The sequence below is a fragment of the Charadrius vociferus genome, unplaced genomic scaffold (assembly GCF_000708025.1).
Source record: "Charadrius vociferus isolate BGI_N301 unplaced genomic scaffold, ASM70802v2 scaffold744, whole genome shotgun sequence".
Taxonomy (NCBI): Eukaryota; Metazoa; Chordata; class Aves; order Charadriiformes; family Charadriidae; genus Charadrius; species Charadrius vociferus.
The window spans coordinates 364,044-383,222 of NW_009648252.1; the positions used below are offsets into that span (position 1 = coordinate 364,044).

At 47.3% G+C, this 19,179-nt stretch overlaps 2 protein-coding genes across 2 annotated transcripts in view; one reads left to right on the forward strand and one right to left on the reverse strand.

Moving 5' to 3' along the window:
• GLRX (glutaredoxin (thioltransferase)) overlaps positions 1 to 3,293 on the forward strand; it is a 4,468-nt gene extending 1,175 nt beyond the window's left edge. The window contains exon 2 of the mRNA XM_009884326.1: positions 3,186 to 3,293. Coding sequence (XP_009882628.1) covers positions 3,186 to 3,293 — 108 coding nt within the window. The remainder of the gene's footprint in view (positions 1 to 3,185) is intronic.
• Positions 3,294 to 17,463: 14,170 nt separating this feature from the next.
• Positions 17,464 to 19,179, reverse strand: part of RHOBTB3 (Rho-related BTB domain containing 3) — a 28,174-nt gene continuing 26,458 nt past the window's right edge. Inside the window, exon 12 of the mRNA XM_009884327.1 lies at positions 17,464 to 17,579. Within this exon, the coding sequence (XP_009882629.1) occupies positions 17,464 to 17,579 (116 nt within the window). The remainder of the gene's footprint in view (positions 17,580 to 19,179) is intronic.

Here is a 19,179-nt window from a genome sequence, read left to right on the forward strand (position 1 = left end):
GCCCAGCGGTCACGTACAGAAAGCCCCCCTGCCTCTTTCCCACATGGGGGATGGCAAAGCGCTGGCGCTAACGCTGCCCGTACCTCCTGCAAAGTCCTTGCTCTCGGAGTCAAGCTTCTGTCCGGGCTTGTGTCTGGTCCTGCCTGCTCAGTTTTAACCTTTTAGGGGTGGCAGAGAGGATCTTATTTCTCATTTGACTCTCTGTCCCCATCCTGAGTTTGGGAATGGGGCGGCAGTGTGTGGGCACTTCTGGATTACCCACCCTTCGGGGCAGACAGCCCAGGAGGAGGTCTCGCATGGCGGGAGGGGAGGCAGCCTCCAGCCTTTGCTGGTCCGTCATGGACCAGGTCATCAGCAAGGTGCTGGAGCCCGGCCTCACACCCCAGCTAAGGTGGGTGGTTTGTCTGGGGGAGGTGGACGAGATCTTTGAGACCTTTGGTCTCCGGGGGCTGTCAGACTGTTAATCTGCATCTCCTGCCTGATGCCTCACCTGGCCCCAGAAAGGCATGGTGATCACAGAATCGTAGAATGGTTTGGGTGGGAAAGGACCTTTAAAGGCCATCTAGTCCACCCCCCTGCAATGAGCAGGGACACCTTCCACCAGACCAGGTTGCTCAGACTCCCGTTCAACCTGGCCTTGATGATCCCACTGACAGTCCAGACTGCTCCTCATATGTCACACAGACTCATGCGAAGTGTCTTGCTCAGCTTCTAGGGGTGAGCATCCAATGCCCGAGCATCCTGAAGCTCAGCCCTCGGGCTCCTAGAGCATCGTGCTACCCTTTTTCCACACCAATTGCCAAGAAATACCTTCTATGCTTCTTCCTACAGCCTCAGCCATCTGTAATGCTGGACATTTTAGGAAAGAGTTGTTAATCCATTTATGTCATCCCTGGCCCCCACCCACCATGCCATTTCTGAGCTTTGCAACTCACTGCCGTGTGGCGGTGACCATCCCTGTGGACCTCAGGAAACCTCAGATCCCTACAGCTGGACATCCATCGAATCACAGCAGTGGTGTTGAGCAGTGCTGGGAACCACAAGCATATCCCGAAAGCAGAAGTGTTTTCCCAGCAGCAGGGGAATTTGGGAGGGAGGGAGGGAGAGGACAGCCAGCTTTGTTAGTGAAGCCACATACTGAAGGCAGAAACCAATTTCCCAGCAAGAGGCGGATAGGATTATTAGCAAGAGAAAGTGGAAGCAGATTTCCAGGCTGAAGAAGAATGGTGTGAGGTTTGCCAGCAAGAGGAGTCAGCTACTGAAAACAGAAGGTAATTTCCCATCTGTAGAGGGATGGGGATAGAGGGTTTCCCAGTCGTAGAGGGACAGTTGGCACTAGTGGGGACAAAGGGGTGTCGAGTGCCACTGGGGAGGGGGTGTCAGAAGAAGGTTTGTCTTGGCATCTGCTGGGGTTTGAGGGATTTACGGTCATGGGAAAGCTTTCTTCACCAAGTTGGCTGTGCAGGGTGAGGAACAAACTTCATACTCTCTTCAAAGCTCTCTTCTTTTCAGGTCCCACCAGTAACACGTTACTTCCCTTGCCCATCTCAGCCAGAAGAACGCTTCTGTTTTTTGCCTAGGCTTGTGCCTCAAGCACCCCCTTCATGGGGACACCACGCATCCCCAGGGACCCATGATGCAGGCAAAGCCCCTGCCACAGCCCACTCTTGCAGCAGCAAGGTGTCCTTGGTACCAGAAAGCACTGCAGCATAGTCCTCAGAGTGTGGGGTACCAAGCACTGCTTGTCTGCATCCCTGGGGAGGCATGGAGGCAGATGTCTGGGAGATGTCCCCATCCGTCTCCCCACCTCCAGTGCAGGCAAAGGAGAACCGTGTGGGTGAGAAAAGGGCTGGGAGTGAGTGGAGCAGGGATGGCTCATCTGGGACTTACACCGATAAGGGGGTGCGAGGGGCCAGGAGAAGAGCTGGCCGAGATCAAGAAATCCCGGGTGAAGAGGGAAAGGGAGAAGATAAACCGAAACACTGTTGGGGGGGCAGTGTGTCCCCTGGGCTGCGATTACCAGCCTGCCTGTGGGGTGAGGAGCACATCGTAGTGGTGGGGGCCCCTCCTCAGGGTGAGGGTGTCCTCCTCCTGAAGTTAGACCTGTCCGTGCCTGCAGAGGAGTGGGGAGAGAGCTTCCTGAGCAGCTCTCTGTGAACTATCCACTTCTGCCCTTTGTGTTTTAAGCCTGTTCTTGCCCATGGCTTTTCTCTTGAATCCTTGACCTATTACCATCTCAATAATTTCACTTCTGCCTGTGTTTTCATTTCTTTTTGTATCTCCCCTAGCTTTAGCTGGGGTGCCTTTTCCCTGCTTGACAATAATTTCCACTTCGCTCTGCAGAGAGTGGCACATGCATGCCTTAAGGAAGACTCAGGTGCTGAGGTTTGGTAATTCTTCCCGGTCTTCAAGGGAGGTTTTTTTGGTTTTTTGTTTGGTTTAGGGGTTTGGGGTTTTTTTGGGTGGGTGGTGGTGTCCTTTTTTTGTTTGTTTTTTTTTTTTGGTGTGTGTGTGGTTTTTTTTAAAATCTGGTGCAGGGATGTCTTGTCTGTGACACTCACTGGTAAGGTGGTGCACTCATTGCCACTCATGCTTCACCCAGGCGACCATGGTGAGATGGGCAGGAAAAGGGACCAGCACAGGCAGGAAAACAGCAGACAGTCATGACTGTGAAGTGGGAGGAGGGCAAAAGGCCAGGAAAAGGGTACGTGGAGAAGGGGTTCTGCCAGAAGTGTAAGGCTGCTGTGCCCAGTGACTTTGACAGTAGCGGTGGCCATCAGGCATCCAGCAGTGCATCCCACCCGGCAGCCTCACGTGCCCGGGAAGCACTGGGGAGGACAGTGGGACTCCTTGGCACTTGGAGAACCTGCCGTGGGCACACGCACGGTCCTCACGCACCACAGGTCCTGGCACTTGGAGGTGCTCACTCTTTGCTCTGGGATGATGTGTTTGGAGCATACCCAGCGCTGTCCTGGAGTGTGGTTTTATCCTGCAGCCTCTATAAAGTGCACACTACTCCCCTGTGCCTTCTTTCAGACAGACTGGGGGTTGCGAACCAGAGGAGGATTTTGTAAACCACAGGGTCTTCGGTGTGAAGTCTGCTTTCCAGACAAATCCTCACCCGGACTCTTTGCCTTCAGCCACCCAGCTCTACTGATTAATCAGTGGCATCGTTTTGTGCCCAGGTCCCTCGCGTGTTCATTGGAAGACACTGCATCGGAGGATTTTCTGACCTGGAGAACATGTACTGGAAGCTCCCTGGAATTCTGCAGCAGATTGGCGCCCTGCAGTAGGTGAAGAGTAAGTCCTGGGGAGGATCGCTGGCCAACAGCAATGCTTTTTCAGTAGCATAGACAAATTTGAATGTTTTTAATACTGAAGCATGACTTGATGGAGCAGTGTTGTGTGCCATGATGCAACAGCACAGTGTGAATTCATTTCTGGGATTCCTAGTTGCAGTATATACATTTGACTGTCTTCCTGCATACTTGAAAGAAATGTCACCAAAATCTCTGATAACGCAGGTTTCAGTGGCTGGACTTTGCCTAGACAAAATGGTTCAGTTTGTAGATCTTCCTTTCCTTTTATTTTTTTAGAGTAATAGACGGTCAGAAGATGGAGCCTGTTGCTCTAAAATAGTCTCTCATTTCATCCTGACTGCTCACAGAAGATGGGCTTTTATTATATTGCAATCAACTTAAAAAAACAAAAGGTCTGGACACTCTATGGGGGACCCACTGTACTTTTCTGCTAGTGGGGAGCGTGGTGACCCTCAGCAGGACTTTCTGAGGTGCTTGCATGCAGGCATGGAGAAATGCTGCAGCAGGGAACCAGTCAGACAGAATGCGTGGAGATGGGTGACGTTGGTGCAGGTCCCATATGCGTGTGCAGTGTCTTTTACACAGAGAAGCAGCATGCAGAACATGAGCAGAGGAGGGAAGAGCTCTTCAACACTCAGGCTGAGGTAGTTTAGGGCCACAGGTTTGCAAGTGCAGCTGAGAGGGCCTCTGGGACTTATTGCTGACAAAGAAGAGGAGAATCATGGAATTGGTCAGGTCAGAGGAGACCTCTGGAGGTCTCTCATCCAACCCCTTGCTCCCAGCAGGGTCAGCTGTGAGGTCAGACCCAGTTGCTCAAGGCTTTACCCAGTCAGGTCTTGGCAAACCTTCAAGTACAGAGTCTGCACAGCCTCTCTGGGAATGTTTCACCCTCCGAATGGGGAAAACTTCGTACACATTCTCTGTCTCTTGTCCTCCCGCCGCTCACCACCCTGCAGGAGCACCCCTGTGAATGCAGCCCAGGCTGCTGGTGGCCCTCCTCGCTGCCAGGGCACGCTGATGGCTGGCTTTCACCCCCGTAGCTGCTGAGACCCCCTGTCCGCGTTTTGCAGAGCTGCTCTCCATCCCATCATCCCCAGCCTGTGTCACCCAGCGAGGCTGCTCCTGCCCCACAAAACCCAACTCCGGTTGAGTTTCATAAGGCTCCTGCCCACCCACTCCTCCACCCTACCTAGGTCCTGGGCAATGTTTCCGAATTCGTCCTGTGCAGCCCGTCCCTGATCCCACCTCCTGGGTGTTGCCCTTTTGCCTTAGAGCCCCGATGTGCATCCCTCCCTCAGCCCCAACGCTCTCCTGATACATCCGCTTGTTTTCTGGAGTGTCAGGTTTTGGACAGACTGCCTTCGGAGAAGGAGATTAGAGGACAGGATAGAGCAGCCTAAAATCTGTGTGTGTGGTAACAAATAGCAAAGCACAGAAGAAATGGGCCAATAATCTAAATGAGCAGAGCAGCAGCAACAGAAGATGAAGAGCAGGAGGAGCGGATGCTGCAATGGACCATCTCTGGTCCTCGCTGCACCCAAGGGCAAGTGCAGGGAGTGGAGGCAAAGAGAGGGTCATGCCTTTTAGGAAGTCACAAATACTTGGCTTTTTGCAGAAAAGGAGGAAGAGGTGTCAGGGCAGCCAGCCCTACAAAAGAAGGCTGAGGGTCCTGCTCCAGCAGGGGGTTCAGGGATCTTTGGGGGTAGATGATGTGTATTGTCACTGTGTTTGTGTGGGCCACGAGTGGGAATGGGCCATGAGTGGGCTTTTAGGGATGCGGTTAAGGAAAAAACCCCACACTAAGAGTGACAGCCCGGATATACGTAACTGTGTGGGCTGTATTAATCCCAGTGAGAGAGGAGAGCACCTGGCTCCTCCTTTGAACCATACAGGGAAAGACAGACACAGACTGGGGCCCGTTGCTCTCACTCATCAAGCATCCCTTCAACGACCCGTTGTAGCGTGTAGAAGCTTTTTTAAAAACTTATGTTCCACTTCTTCAGAAGATAAGATTCAGCTGCCTGTACAGACAGACAGGGGTGTGTTCATGGGTGTGAGTGCGTGCAATTCAGCGTCTGTGCATGCTACGCAACAAGGACCTTGGAAGGATGACGGTAGCTTGAGTCAAACATGCAAGCACTCATGTGGCTGATTACTTGTTTTCCTCACTGAATGAAACTCACTAGTTTGGTAAGATGATTTTAGCAAATGTGGCTAGACTTATAATACGTGTAATATATATAATGTGTGAGTATATGCACAAAAACTGTGTGCGTATAGACAGGCACACATATATCTGTGTACAGGTGAAATACGTAATTATGTATACACATATAAAAGCACTATGTAAAAGGTCTCCAAAGTCTGTATTGTATTAATCAAGTAGATCCTAACAGCAGTGACCTCTACCCATTATGCCTGATGTTTCTACTTTCAGGAGAAAGATGACCATGATCTATGACCACCTCCTTTTGACAAACACAGTTCTTGGAAGTTCAAGGAAGTTCTTCCTTGCAAATTCCTTCTGTGGGATCAAGTGCACCTTTTTGGCAAACACAGGTCCTTTCCTTTTATTGATCAGTGCTTCGACACGTTTACATCTCTTCATCCTTTCTGTAGCTCTGGAAAGAGATCCAAAACATGATCTGATTCAGCCCAATAAAATACGCTTGCTCTAAGTGGCTGCCTTCACCGTTGTGGTTCTTTTTCTACAGACCCGTTCATGCAGTAACCCTAAACGCCCTTTCTCTGTCCACAATCTTTTTCCCCCTTGTCTCTCCCAAATAACCTTCTGGAAATTCTCAATGTTTTCCATGTCCTGTAAAAAATGTCATTGCAATGGTCGGATCTGGAGCTATGCATAAACTGCTATAATGTGGGTATCCTGCAGCGCAGTCTTGATAATAGCCACTGCAGCCTGCACATTCATCCCCTGCCCTGATGACCCATCTCCTTTTGGCTGGCCTCGCATGGCAGAGTCATGACGACTGGTCTCGGCAGCCCTCTTTCGGCAATGATTTCGTTACAACACAGCCGCTGGGAGGAAGTGATACAGGTTTTTCCATTTTCACAGTGATAGTTCCGAGGAAAGAGCTGTTTGGAGCAGAAAATGCCTGGGGCCGTGCAACCTGTTGGAGGCAGTTGCTCAGTGCGGAACGCCCCACCGAGATGGTACCGGGCAGATTTGGACCTGAAGTGAACAGTGCTGTGTCGGCAAATGGATTTACAGGAAATGCACAGTGCGGCTGCTGCCAACTCAAACTTGGTGAAGAGTTGCTTTAAATTCTTGTCATCAAAATAACACTCTCTCCAAACAAAGAAGTTTAAAGACCATTTCAACTTGATAATGAGGCAAAAACCCAAAGTAAAAAATCCTTCTGATTTCTTCTCACTTTTATTTTTCTCATCCTTTTTCTTCCCTCCTTTTCTTTTTTTTTTTTTAAACAAACAAAAAAATCTGTTAAACCTTTAGGATTTGCTGAGCAGACAAAGCCGAAGCGGAAGAGCCCATCCCAGCTTTGGGGTGACCATGTGAGTGTGGCCCCTGACAACTCATCCTTGACAAAGCTCCCCCCCCATGGGCACAGTCCCCCTCTCCCAGGATGAAGCTGAGGTGAGGTAGGATGAGCTGTTCCCCCATGCCCACAGCTCAGCAAGAAGCTGTGCGACATCTTCCTGCTGTAAAACTCCCCGGTGACGCCATCTGGGGCTGATGGTCCTCCTTACCCTCATCAGGAGGGAAAGAGAAGAAATCACGGGCTTTCTCCTCTGCTTGGAACGGAACGGGAAAGCCAAAAGCTTCATTCTTGCCAAGTTTAAAGACCTTTACCTCTTGGCAGAATAGCAATCCCATATTTCAGCAAGTCCTAGATAACTTAAGCTGACTTGTGCAAGTTTCTGCAGATTCATGTTTTCTCAGCATATCTTGACCCTCTCCCAGGCAAAGGGCAGTCCTTAAATATGAGAAGTTCAATGCAGATGTTTGCTAGATTGCATGACAAATTTTTTTTTTTAAGCGATTCTCAAGCAGAACTCACTGCTTCCAGTCCTGGTATGCAGACAGAATTTCCGCTGGACAAAAAGCTTAAAATCTAATAGCAGTCTTTAAACACACTGCTGTGCTGAAACAGTGTCAGGTGAGGCTGCTGTCGGAATTTTCTCATGCACAGTCACACCAGGCGTGTCTGGAGCTACGTCAGAACTGCTGTTGCAGGGTGTGTTCTACGGAATTTCGGAGGATGGGCAGTAATTATTGCTGCTGCTGATGATGAGAGAAACTGCTCAGGAAGAGTTAAAACTGCAGCCACAAATTTCTGGTTTTAGTGCTTGAAAAAGTCATGCTGCTTCCCTTCTTGCTTAACATTTTGGAGAACAGTTGTATTGCGGTAGCTTTGCCAAAGGTAAATTCTGTGCCATAAAATTAAATACATTGGGGTGTCTCAGTGAAGAGCTGGAGTATTTGGCCTCTAACAGTACCTGCCACATGGTCCTTTCCCAAGGACAGGAAAGAGCTTATCCATGCAGCCATGGAATTGCATCCATATTGCAAGCTGAACTGGGACAGGAAAGCAGAAATAGCTGAACACAGACGTTAGGTCTAAAATCCTTAGTCTCATGCAATGTTTCGCTTTTACCTTCCACAAAGCTTTAACGCTTCTTGTTCATGTGATACAGTTTGAATTTACAGTAAATGACTCTGTTGGTGCACATCTCCTGTGGCGCTTGTCCTTCTTCATAGCCGGGGAACTGCAGAGTTCAGCTTGGAGTTGCTTCTGGACTTCACCAGTTTCACAATCGAGTAATAAGTTAGGCTTGATAAGGCTTAGCTGAGGTTTCTTCGGGATCTGGAATAAGAGGTTTATTTGGGTGCACAATAAACGCCCAAGGAGTTATATTAAACCATAATTGACAAAACAACTGGTTGTTTTTCCTGGATATTCAGACAGTTTCTAAATAATTTGCTACAGATGAGGCAACCAGGATGTTAATTAGAATTCCTAATAGCCACGGGGAAATAAACATGGTGAATATGGACAATGACCATTTTTATCCTGGTACAACACACCGGCAGGTATCTGGTGCTTTAATGAGCCTGTTGGAAACTGGCAGGTAAATTCCACACACCACAGTCTTACATAGCATGTAGCCTCATTGGTAAATGACTCCAAGAAAACAAAATCTCTCCCTCATCATGTTTTGCTTGCTTCAAAAGAAAAATCTCCATCACCAGCCAAACAGCTTGAGTACAAACCCCACCTGCCACTCAAAGCAGTAATTCACTGGGAAAACACGGGTCAGTGAGCTGAACAGAAGAAGAAACCCAACTTCCAGAGGCCATACAGTAATTTAGAATGAAGTGCAGCAATATGCCCCAACTTGGAAGGTAAACTTAAACATAAATCTGCACTTGCCGTCGCCTTCATCTTCTTTCCAGCAAGGTCAAAAATGAAAAGGAAAAACATAAGTTGCTTTGCTATATATGTCATCTCTCTGGACTTCTGTAAGGCCTTTGACACAGTCCCCCAAAACATCCTTCTCTCTAAATTAGAGAGATGTGGATTTAGTGGATGGACTGTTTGCTTGGATAAGGAATTGGTTGGATGGTTGAATCCAGAGGGTAGTGGTCAACGGCTCAGTGTCCAGATGGAGATCTGTAACAGTGGTGTCACTGAATCACAGAATGGTTAGGGTTGGAAGGGCCCTCTGGAGATCATCTAGTCCAACCCCCCTGCCAGAGCAGGGTCACCTACAGCACGTTGCACAAGACAGCGTCCAGGCGGGTTTGGAATGTCTCCAGAGTGGGAGACTCCCCCACCTCTCTGGGCAGCCTGTTCCAGTGCTCCACTACCCTCAAAGTAAAGAAGTTCCTTCTCATGTTAAGATGGAACTTCATATGTTCAAGCTTGTGTCCATTACCTCTTGTCCTATCACTGAGCACCACTGAAAAAAGACTGCTCCCATCCCCCTGGCACCTCCCTTTGAGTATTTGTAAGCATTAATAAGATCCCCCCTCAATCCTCTTTTCTCTAGACTAAAGAAAGCCAAATCCCTCAGGGGTCTGTACTGGGACCAGTGCTGTTCAATTCTTCATCAGTGACATCGACAGTGTGATTGAGAGCACCCTCAGCAAGTTTGCAGACAACACCAAGCTGAGTGGACCAGTTGACATGCCTGAGGGATGGGATGCCATCCAGAGGGACCGGGACATGCTTGAGAAGTGGACCCATGTGACCCTCATGAGGTTCAACAAGGCCAAGGGCAGGGTCCTGTGTGTGGGTCAGGGCAACTCCTGGTATCCATACAGGCTCTGGGATGAAGGGATGGAGAGCAGCCCTGCTGAGAAGGACTTGGGGGTGCTGGGAGGGAAAAGCTGGCCATGAGCTGGCAACATGCGCTGGCAGCCCAGCGAGCCCCCGGCACCCCGGGCTGCATCCCCAGCACGTGGCCAGCAGGGCGAGGGGGGACTGTGCCCCTCTGCTGCGCTCTGCTCTGGGGAGACCCCCCTCAGTGCTGCCTCCAGCTCAGGGGGTCCCACCAGCAGAAGGAGACGGAGCTGTTGGAGCGGGGCCAGAGGAGGGCACGGAGATGCTGGGAGGGCTGGAGCCCCTCTGCTGGGAGGACAGGCTGGGAGAGTTGGGGGGGTTCAGCCTGGAGAAGAGAAGGCCAAAAAGGGGAGACCTCAGAGCCCCTTCCAGTGCCTAAAGGGGCTCCAGGAGAGCTGGGGAGGGACTCTGGATCAGGGAGGGGAGCCGTGGGACGGGGGAGAACGGTTTGACACTGACAGAGGGGAGATTCAGACTAGACCTAAAGAAGAAATTCTTTCCTGTGCAGGTGGTGAGGCACTGGCCCAGGTTGCCCCGTCAGGTTGGACGGAGCTTTGGGCAACCTGATCTAGTGGAAGGTGTCCCTGCTCATGGCAGGGGATGTTGGACTGGATGGCCTTTAAAGGTCCCTTCCAACCCAAAGCATCCTGTGATTCCATGTTTCTAATAAGCTAAAAAAATATTTCCAGCCTAACTCTCAAATGTTCTAATGCACATGTGTAAATAATCACACGAGACTGACGGGACAAATTTTTTTATTTCACAAGAAAATTTTACATATTCAACCTAAAACAATGTACATTTTGTCAGGGTATATTAAAAGAAAAACATATGGGAGTTGCAGCACATATACCAAATAAAATAGCTTTTCTTCCTTCTAACATTTTTTTTCAAATCAAACACACCAAGACCTAAGGCACGATAGCAGAGGGTTTTTAACTATCATGCGGAAATGATTATTAGCGACGAAAGCTTTCTTCATTAGTCTCTATAAAGCTTAGTGCTAGCTTGGGACCAGCATACACATATATCAGTACAGCAAGAATGATACGGTGCAATCTACTGTTCAAAAAACTGTCTCCTGAAAGTGGATTTTGAGAATTAGCTCTAATGAAAGACTGGGGGGTCGAAATTCCACTTAAACCTGACTCTGAAACTGTAATCCCAAACCTTCTAAGAACTGCCTAAGGGCACCTGAATTGCCCACTGGACGATGTTCTGGGAGTTCAAGAGGTGCTGGGACCATGGGATGCCCCGTGGCACTGGGGCAGGTTAGGTCCCTTGGGGTTTCCACCTCCCTCTGGGGCAGTCGCTGGCTCAGGATGCCCTTCTGGGCACCGCCTAGCTCCTGCATGACAAGACCACTCTCTAACCTCCAAGAAGGTTGGAGGACCAGACCTCCGGGTAATGTGGTAAACTTATCAAAGCACGACAAGTCCATTTCCAAGAGCCCTGGGTGTCACTAGCAGGATGACTCTCTGCGTTGCCTGGAAAAGGTCTCAAAGAGCAAGTTTCCCACACCAACACAGAAGTTTTCCTCCTCAGACATTTTATTTTTTTCAAAACCACTTCCTTGAATAACATTTTTTTTGCAGCTGGTTCCTGATTTTTACTTTATACCATGGTATAAAGGTGGGTTATTTTATGCCACAGCAATTTTTACCTTATACCATACAAAGTTATTCATACATACTCATTCCTGACTATCTGTGATGGATATGGTCCTAAAGCCTCCACTGAAAAAAATTACCAACAGCAGCTCACCAAGCATCATTGCCTACTTTCAGTCACATCTCTGAATGATAAAGTATCAGTTTTTAAAATAGCTTTAATATAAACACATTTCTACAGAAAATCCTCATAGAGAGCAAAAATAAGAATTTATAAGAAGCATCCTTCTAAGAATTTAAATTTATCAGATGGCCTACGTCTGCAAGGACAGCACATCTGCACCTGATACAGGCAGCATTATGGGGACACTGATTAAATGGAAAGCTGTTTTATGTCTGAATAGTAGTGTGCATTTATCTGTGAATAATTAATAAATATTTTTGCACTGCCTGGCTTCTCTGTAGAAAACCTGTGGTTAGCACTGACTAAAATACATAATAGCAAAATATTTCTCTTGATTGGATATAAAGTGTTTGTATTTCTATTAAGCCTGTATCTAAATGCCTATAAAACATTTACAGAAAGTTAAAAATACTATTTTGTTATTTGTTATCTATACTTAAATTATTGGCAACAGACGAACTTCTACTGAAAACTTGGGAAAGCTTTCAAAATATTAAAAATTTAGGACTACATGCAATGCAGACAAACATTCACACCACTTTTGTATCAGTTTTGTACAAGGAGTCAGTATGAGGCATATAATGCATCCTTTGGATAACTGAGCTGGCTGCTGGTAGAAGCACATGCTGTGACTGGGGATGCTATCAGGCGTCCAGGCACCTTTGTTCAAGACTCCGTGCTTCAAAAAACCATAAGTTTTATTTATCGTTATCCAGTTAAATTATGCTTTTTTTTTAATTTCTACTGTTATGATAGGAAATAACCTTTTTCCACAATTTAATTTCAATACATATTACTTTCCTACTCATTTTTTTCTTTAACGTTTTCAGTTTTCTTCAGTGATCTTGAAAAAGCAGTGTAATACTTTATATTTTAGACGCCTTATGTGGAAGACATAGATAAGTAGTACCTCATCTCATCTTTTAAAGAACTTGAGGATCTCCAGATGAAAAGTTAAAAATAAAAAATGAATTCTCATTCTTACATAAAACTAACTTCAGAATTGTGAGCCTGGAGCAGCCAGCTGAGTCACAAACTCTTTTGTGTGTGTGTGTCCAAAAATAAGAAAGAAAATACCCTCTCAACCTCTGCAAAATGTCACCAGGAAAAAAAAAATGCCTATGACTCTAGCATGGAATTTGAAAAGAACAATTCACCTATAAAACTGTTTCGAAATAGAAAAACAATTCTTATAAGCAAAAAAAAAAAATTATATATTCAGGTCCAGCAATTTGCTGTTCCATCTTTATCTCAGAGCTGCAGTTTCCAGGTACATTTGAGATGGTCTGCTGTGGAGGTTGGGGAAACACTAAATGAATTTTTGGTGTCTTGTCTTTGTTTTTCTAGGCTCAGACTACACACCAAAACCCAAAGCAGCTGGCAAAGCAAAGTGAAAAGTACAACAAAACTGATAATGAAGGGTTTACTTATTTCCATCTCCACCTGAGGAGGGCCTTCTCTGCTGTGAGGGCGGCAGAGCAGTGGCAGAGGCTGCCCAGAGAGGTGGGGGAGTCTCCCCCTCTGGAGCCATCGCAAACCCGCCTGGACGCCGTCCTGTGCCACTGCTGGAGGTGCCTCTGCTCTGGTGGGGGGTGGGATGGGGGAGCTCCAGAGGGACCTGCCCACCCCGGGATTCCTTGGTAAGACTTCACTTACAGAAAAGTACCCATGCTCAGATAGATAACCTCATGTCAAAGCTGGGTTCATTTTGTTGTTAATGTTACACCATACATATAAGTTAATGGCATGACAAATGAAGGATTTAGGTCAAGAAAACTCTCAATAGCATCTGCAAGTGTCATTCTTGCCATAATATTCAGGATTTCTCTGTTACATCTAAGCAAGAATCCAGGCAGCCAGCAAATACAATCATGTTTGTCTCACATGGCATAGGTTTATGAGCACACGATGATAAATCAATTTAAACTGAGTCTCCACTGGGGAGGGTGAAGATCAAAGTCCCATCACAAAAGCCAACGTTCCTCATAGGACTGGTGTACCTATGGGGGTCCCCTCCCTCCACAACCAGTGCATCAGGCATTTATGCTGTCAGCTGCTGGGGAGGAACTAGGGTTATGAGACCCACTTTTCCCAAAAAAGTCACTACTGCCACTGCATTTTCCACCACAAAACCTACAAAAGGCTGATGAGTCCCTGCCCGTACCATACGGGTATGCTCTGAGCTCTTCCTGGCTTTTTTCCTCATGGGGAAAAACACAATATGACCACACTACCAAAGGTGTGCTACAGATTATTAAAACACACTTCCTTCTGCTATTTACTGGGAGGAGAAATTATTTCAATTTTTAGATATTTGAGAGGCACTAGAGAATATAGTGATGCATAAGTATTCCTCTGGAATTAAAATACCCACTCACGTGACTGTAAGAGTGTCAGTAAAAGGAACTACAGACTTAACCTGAAGTAGAAAATGAAGAGTAACTAAAATTCTTATTAAACCTACCCTTTATTTTGCAAACCAACAGATGCTGCAGTAATTTTTTGCATTCTGAAATATTTACAGAACTTACGAGTTGTCTTCTCAGCTTCCCTGCACTGCTACTATGCTCCTATTGTACATAGATTTAAAAAAATAATCTGTTTTCAACAGATGCTGTTTAGCAGCCAAAAATAAACATGAAAACCAATTAAAAAAACCTATAAAGAAATTAGAAGGGGGAACAGATGACAGTCATGACACTGTCCTGTGCTATGTTTAATCCCCACAGGTGTGAAATCCTTGTGCTTGAAATAAATCTTCATGATAGAGCCAGCAGATCAATACCTGGCTCTGAGCCTGGTGCCAGTGGCAGGACTTTGGGTTTTTTGGTCATGGTTTGGTTTACGCAACACCAGGCCGACTGGGGACTGACAGGGTACGCCTGTCTCAAAGGGGGAGAAGGTTCTTGGTGCAGGAGTTGGCAGGGCTCATCGAAAGGGCTTTAAACTAGATTTGAAAGGGGAAGGGGATGCAACCAGGCTTTTTAGGAGTAGGGTGGTGTGACAATGTCCATGGGACAGCATGCTAGTGAGGTCCCTCAGTCTGGGACTCAGTGGAAGTAGGGGATGGAGATTCACGCAGCATCAGAGATGTGAGCGTCTTTGATGGGTTAGAAATTTTGGCCACACCTGGGAATAGTCAGGCAGGAATTAGGCCTTCTCCCAGTAAAAATGTGGTGGGATCAATAGCCCAAGTGAAGTGCTTGCACACTAACACATGCAGCAGGGGCTGCAAACAGGAGGAGCTGGAAAGCCATTGCGCAGCAGGAAAGCTACGATGTCGCCATGACAGAAACGCGGTGGGATGACTCGCACAACTGGAGTGCTGCCATGGATGGCTATAGGCTCTTCAGGAAGGACTGACAACCAAGGAGTGGTGGTGGGGTGGCCCTGTATGTCAGGGAGCGTTATGAATGTCTAGAACTAAATAATGATAACAATAGGGTTAAGTGTTTATAGATAAGAATCAGGGAGAGGGCCAAGAAGGCAGATATCATGGTGGGAGTCTGTTATAGACTGCCCAACTAGGGTGAAGAGGCAGGTAAAATATTCTATAAACAGCTGGGAGAAGTCTCAACACTGCAGGCCCTTGTCATCATGGGGGACTTCAACTTACCAGGTATCTGCTGGGAATAAAATACAGCACAAAGGCAACAGCCTAGGAGGTTCCTAGAGCGTGTTGAGGATAACTTGGTGACACAAATGGTGAGGGAGCCAGCTAGGGAAGGTGCCCTGCTGGATCTGTTGTTTGTAAACAGAGAACACTTGTGGGGGATGTGACGGTTGGACACCATTTTGGGCACAGTGATCACAAAATGATAGCCTTTGATTCTTGGAGAAGCAAGGCTGGGGCCTTTTCAGAAGCCTGGCTGACAAAGCCCCTTGGGAGGCAGTCCTGAAGGCCAAAGGAGTCCAAGAAGGCTGAACATTTTTCAAGAAGGAAGTCTTAAAGGTGCAGGAGGATGCCATCCCGATGTGCCAAAGAAAGGGGAAGAAGACCAGCCTGGCTGAACAGAGAGCTGTGGTTGCAACTCAGGGAAAAAAGGAGAGTTTATGGCCTTTGGAAGAAGTGGTACACCACTCATGAGGACTACAAAGATGCAGTGAGACTATGCAGGGAGAAAATTAGAAGGGCCAAAGCCCAATTAGAATTTAACCTGTCTTCTGCTGTTAAGGACAACAAAAATAGTTTCTATAAAAGGAGAACTGAGGATAATCTCTGTCTTTTAGAAAATGGGGATGGAAACATGGTGAAAAAGGATGAGGAAAAGGCTGAGGTACTTAACACCACCTTTGCCTCAGTCTTTAACAGTAAGACCAGTTGTTCCCTGAGTACCCAGCCCCTGATCTAGTAGACAGGGGAGGGGAGCAGAATGAAGGTCCCATAATCCATGAGGAGATGGTGAGGGACCTGCTACACCACTTAGACACACACAAGTCTATGGGGCCAGATGGGATCCACCCAAGGGTACTGAGGGAGCTGGTGGACATGCTCACCAAGCCACTCTCCATCGTTTCTCAGCAGTCCTGGCTAACTGGGCAGGTCCCAGTTGACTGGAGGTTAGCAAATGTGACCTGCCCCACTTAACCCCACCACCCAAAGTCTTGTCACCAAAGTCAAGCAGCCTGGTTCAAAATAAGCAGATGAAAAACATCCTCACCTGTCTTTCCTTTATCTCCCCTCTCTTGTCTGGCTGAAATTCTTCCCAAACCACTCAGCAGTAAGGGGCATGTTGTATTTATCTGCAGACGAGGTCAAGGACAGGAGTCACATTCCTGAAATGCAGAAGCCGCAATGCAGTTCAGCCTGCGGGGGCGAGACAAAAGATGGGGTGTTGATGGTGGAGACCCACACACTACCAACAGCATTCCCCTATTTTATATCATAAAACTCTGCGTTAGCACTGCTTTCTCCGAGGTTATTATCAACTCTGCTTGCAATGGTCTGACTGAGTTCTGTCATTAACTTTTTGATATCCTTGAGAATTGCATCTCTTACTGGCCCCAGTTTCTCTCTTCTTAAAAAAGAAAAAGAGAAAAAAAAAAAAAGCAGCAGCTTGTACTTTGTCCATAAATAACAGCTTTCGATCTTCTATCATGCTTAGTGTCTCCTGTACCTTTTCCAGTTCTTCAATACCCTTCCTGTGTGGTCTCCCCAGCCGTTTTGGTTTTGCAAAGTATAATTATGCTTGTATAGGACATCCTGCAGCACTAATGAGGTAAAGAATGCCTTTGTCCCTCTCTTTTTAAAATAAACATCACATAGTGTGGCCAGCAGGACTGGGGCAGTGATGGTGTCCCTGTGCTGGGCACTGGTGAGGCCCCACCGCAAATGCTGTATTCAGTTCTGGGCCCCTCACGACAAGACGGACACTGAGGTGCTGCAGCGAGTCCAGAGAAGGGCAATGGAGCTGTGAGGGGTCTGGAGCACACGTCTGGTGAGGAGCGGCTGAGGGCCCTGGGGGTGTTCAGCCTGGAGAAGAGGAGGCTGAGGGGACACCTTCTCGGTCCCTGAAAGAAGGGAGTAGTGAGGTGGGGTCGGTCTCTTCTCTCAAGGAACAGGCAACAGGACAAGAGGAAATGGCCTCAAGTGGCACCAGAGGAGGTTTAGATTGGATATTAGGAAAAATTTCTTCACCGAAAGGGTTGTCCAGCACTGGAACAGGCTGCCCAGGGAAGGGGCAGAGTTGCCATCCCTGGAGGTATTTAAGACAGGTAGATGTGGTGCTGATGGGCATCTAGTGGTGATTTGGGTAGTGTTAGGTTGATGGCTGGACTTGATGATCTTAAAGGTCCCTTCCAACCTAGACAATTCTATGATTCTATGATTTCTCAATGCTTTAAGGAAAAAAGTAGAGTGATTTACTATCAAAGCAAAGAATATTAGTAAGCGCACTACAGCATGGCGTACAGTGTTCCAGGGCACATCAGTATCTGATTTTGCTTCTGACATGATTTTTATACTTTGCGTAATTCCCAGTCTGAAATTTCCTGGTTGAGATGCACTTTGCATATCTTCAGCCTCCTCACATTACCGTGCAATGGCATTTCTGAGAGTGGACATAGTTCCTGTAGTCAGCAAGCTGCTTCAGGTACAAATTGGAAGGCCATCTGTGCATCTCTACAAAATTGCGCTCCTCCACTAAAGAAAGCAACAAAGGAATTAAATGTAATATACAAACATACAGCACAAGTGCACAGGCTGCAAAAAGTCTTTTTAAATAGGTTAAAAAACTTTAAGGATATAAATACAATTAGAAAAGTAAAGATGAGTCCTGTCCATTTCGCATATATCTTACCATAATGCAGATGTAAAAGTTACCACACAATGTTCCCTTGCTATTAAGTTAGCAATAAATAGGTTACTTAACAAAATACAATACTCATTAAAGAGAGCAGAGAGATTATTCTAAAGATGAATATTCTTTATCCTTAGAAGACAATCACATGTGGTAATCAACTATGAGGGTTTTTCTACGCTGCAGTGCTATAAAGGAGGGTATTTCAATTTCTATGTCAATGGTTTGTCCCAAGTACATTACAAAAAACAAGGTAAGGAGAGCTACTAAGAATTCAGCAATATTTTCACAATTTTTTGCATGTGCTTTTTGTCACTGATGAAATAATGTAACAGAGTTTTAGCCATATTATGCAGATGGATCCCCTGCATCACTCTCCCTGAACCCTGGGGTGATGCTGTGTGACAGTGACCCGAGAGACAAAGGCCAACTGCCTACAACTGCTGCTGCCGGGGATGCGTGCTCCCCCCTGAATGTGCCAGTGAGTGTTTGTGCCCTGGCAAGCCGGATCAGAATGGTTTCACCCCATCCACCTGTATTTACTTACGCTCTCCTATTTCTTTCCTCCAGCTGACTCCGTGCAAGTTTGATGCAGCAGAGCGTGTCGACCCCTCAGTGAGTCAGTGGAAGGGACTCAGAGGAAAGAGAAAAGCAAAGGGCAGGCTGCCAGGCGTGTGGACACCAAATCTCAAAGGATATCAGTCCACAGGCATGGTATCATTTCCTTTGAGTCAACCCACAGGTGCTTTCCAAAATGGCCAGCCTGGTATCAGCCACCTGCTGGAGACTTCAGAAATCTCATCTGAAGCCCAACAGCTTTAGACTGCCCTGCATCAGCCCTGGATGCTCCACAAGTGGTGGAAGCATGGAGGAAACTGCAGGTGATGGCACAGCAGACCTTTGGCATGGTGATCCTGTACAGGTCATCCCTGAGTGACCTGGGTGCTGTCAGAGCACATGCTGACAAGGGCCGATAAGTGATGCTTATCAGAGGCACCACTGCACAAGTTTCACGACAGGCTCAGACACAGCCTGATATCCATCAGGACAACTACAACATGGGGACAGAAGGGCTATTGCTATTACTTTCCATGGCAGGAAAAAAACCCCAAACTTCTAATAAGTGATATTGATAAGCTGATATCCCACTGGGGCACTGGGAAATGGGTAGATGTGCCTAGTTTGAGCCCTGTGGTGACCCCAAGCCACCACGTCTCTGTGCTGTCCTCTGGGAAGCCAGAGGCAGCTCCCACCTTCACCAAATGGAGAGGACAACCTGATTCCTGCAGCTTCAGGAGAACCTCAGGGTGGTTGAGACTGAAGCCCCACAGTGGAAAGAGGCCACAAAGTGCTTCCAAATATGCCCTGCCACCTGAAGCAGCAGGAAGGAAAGCAAAGCAAGTCCACTGTGGACTGAACCCACTGGTTGGTGACACTGGCCAG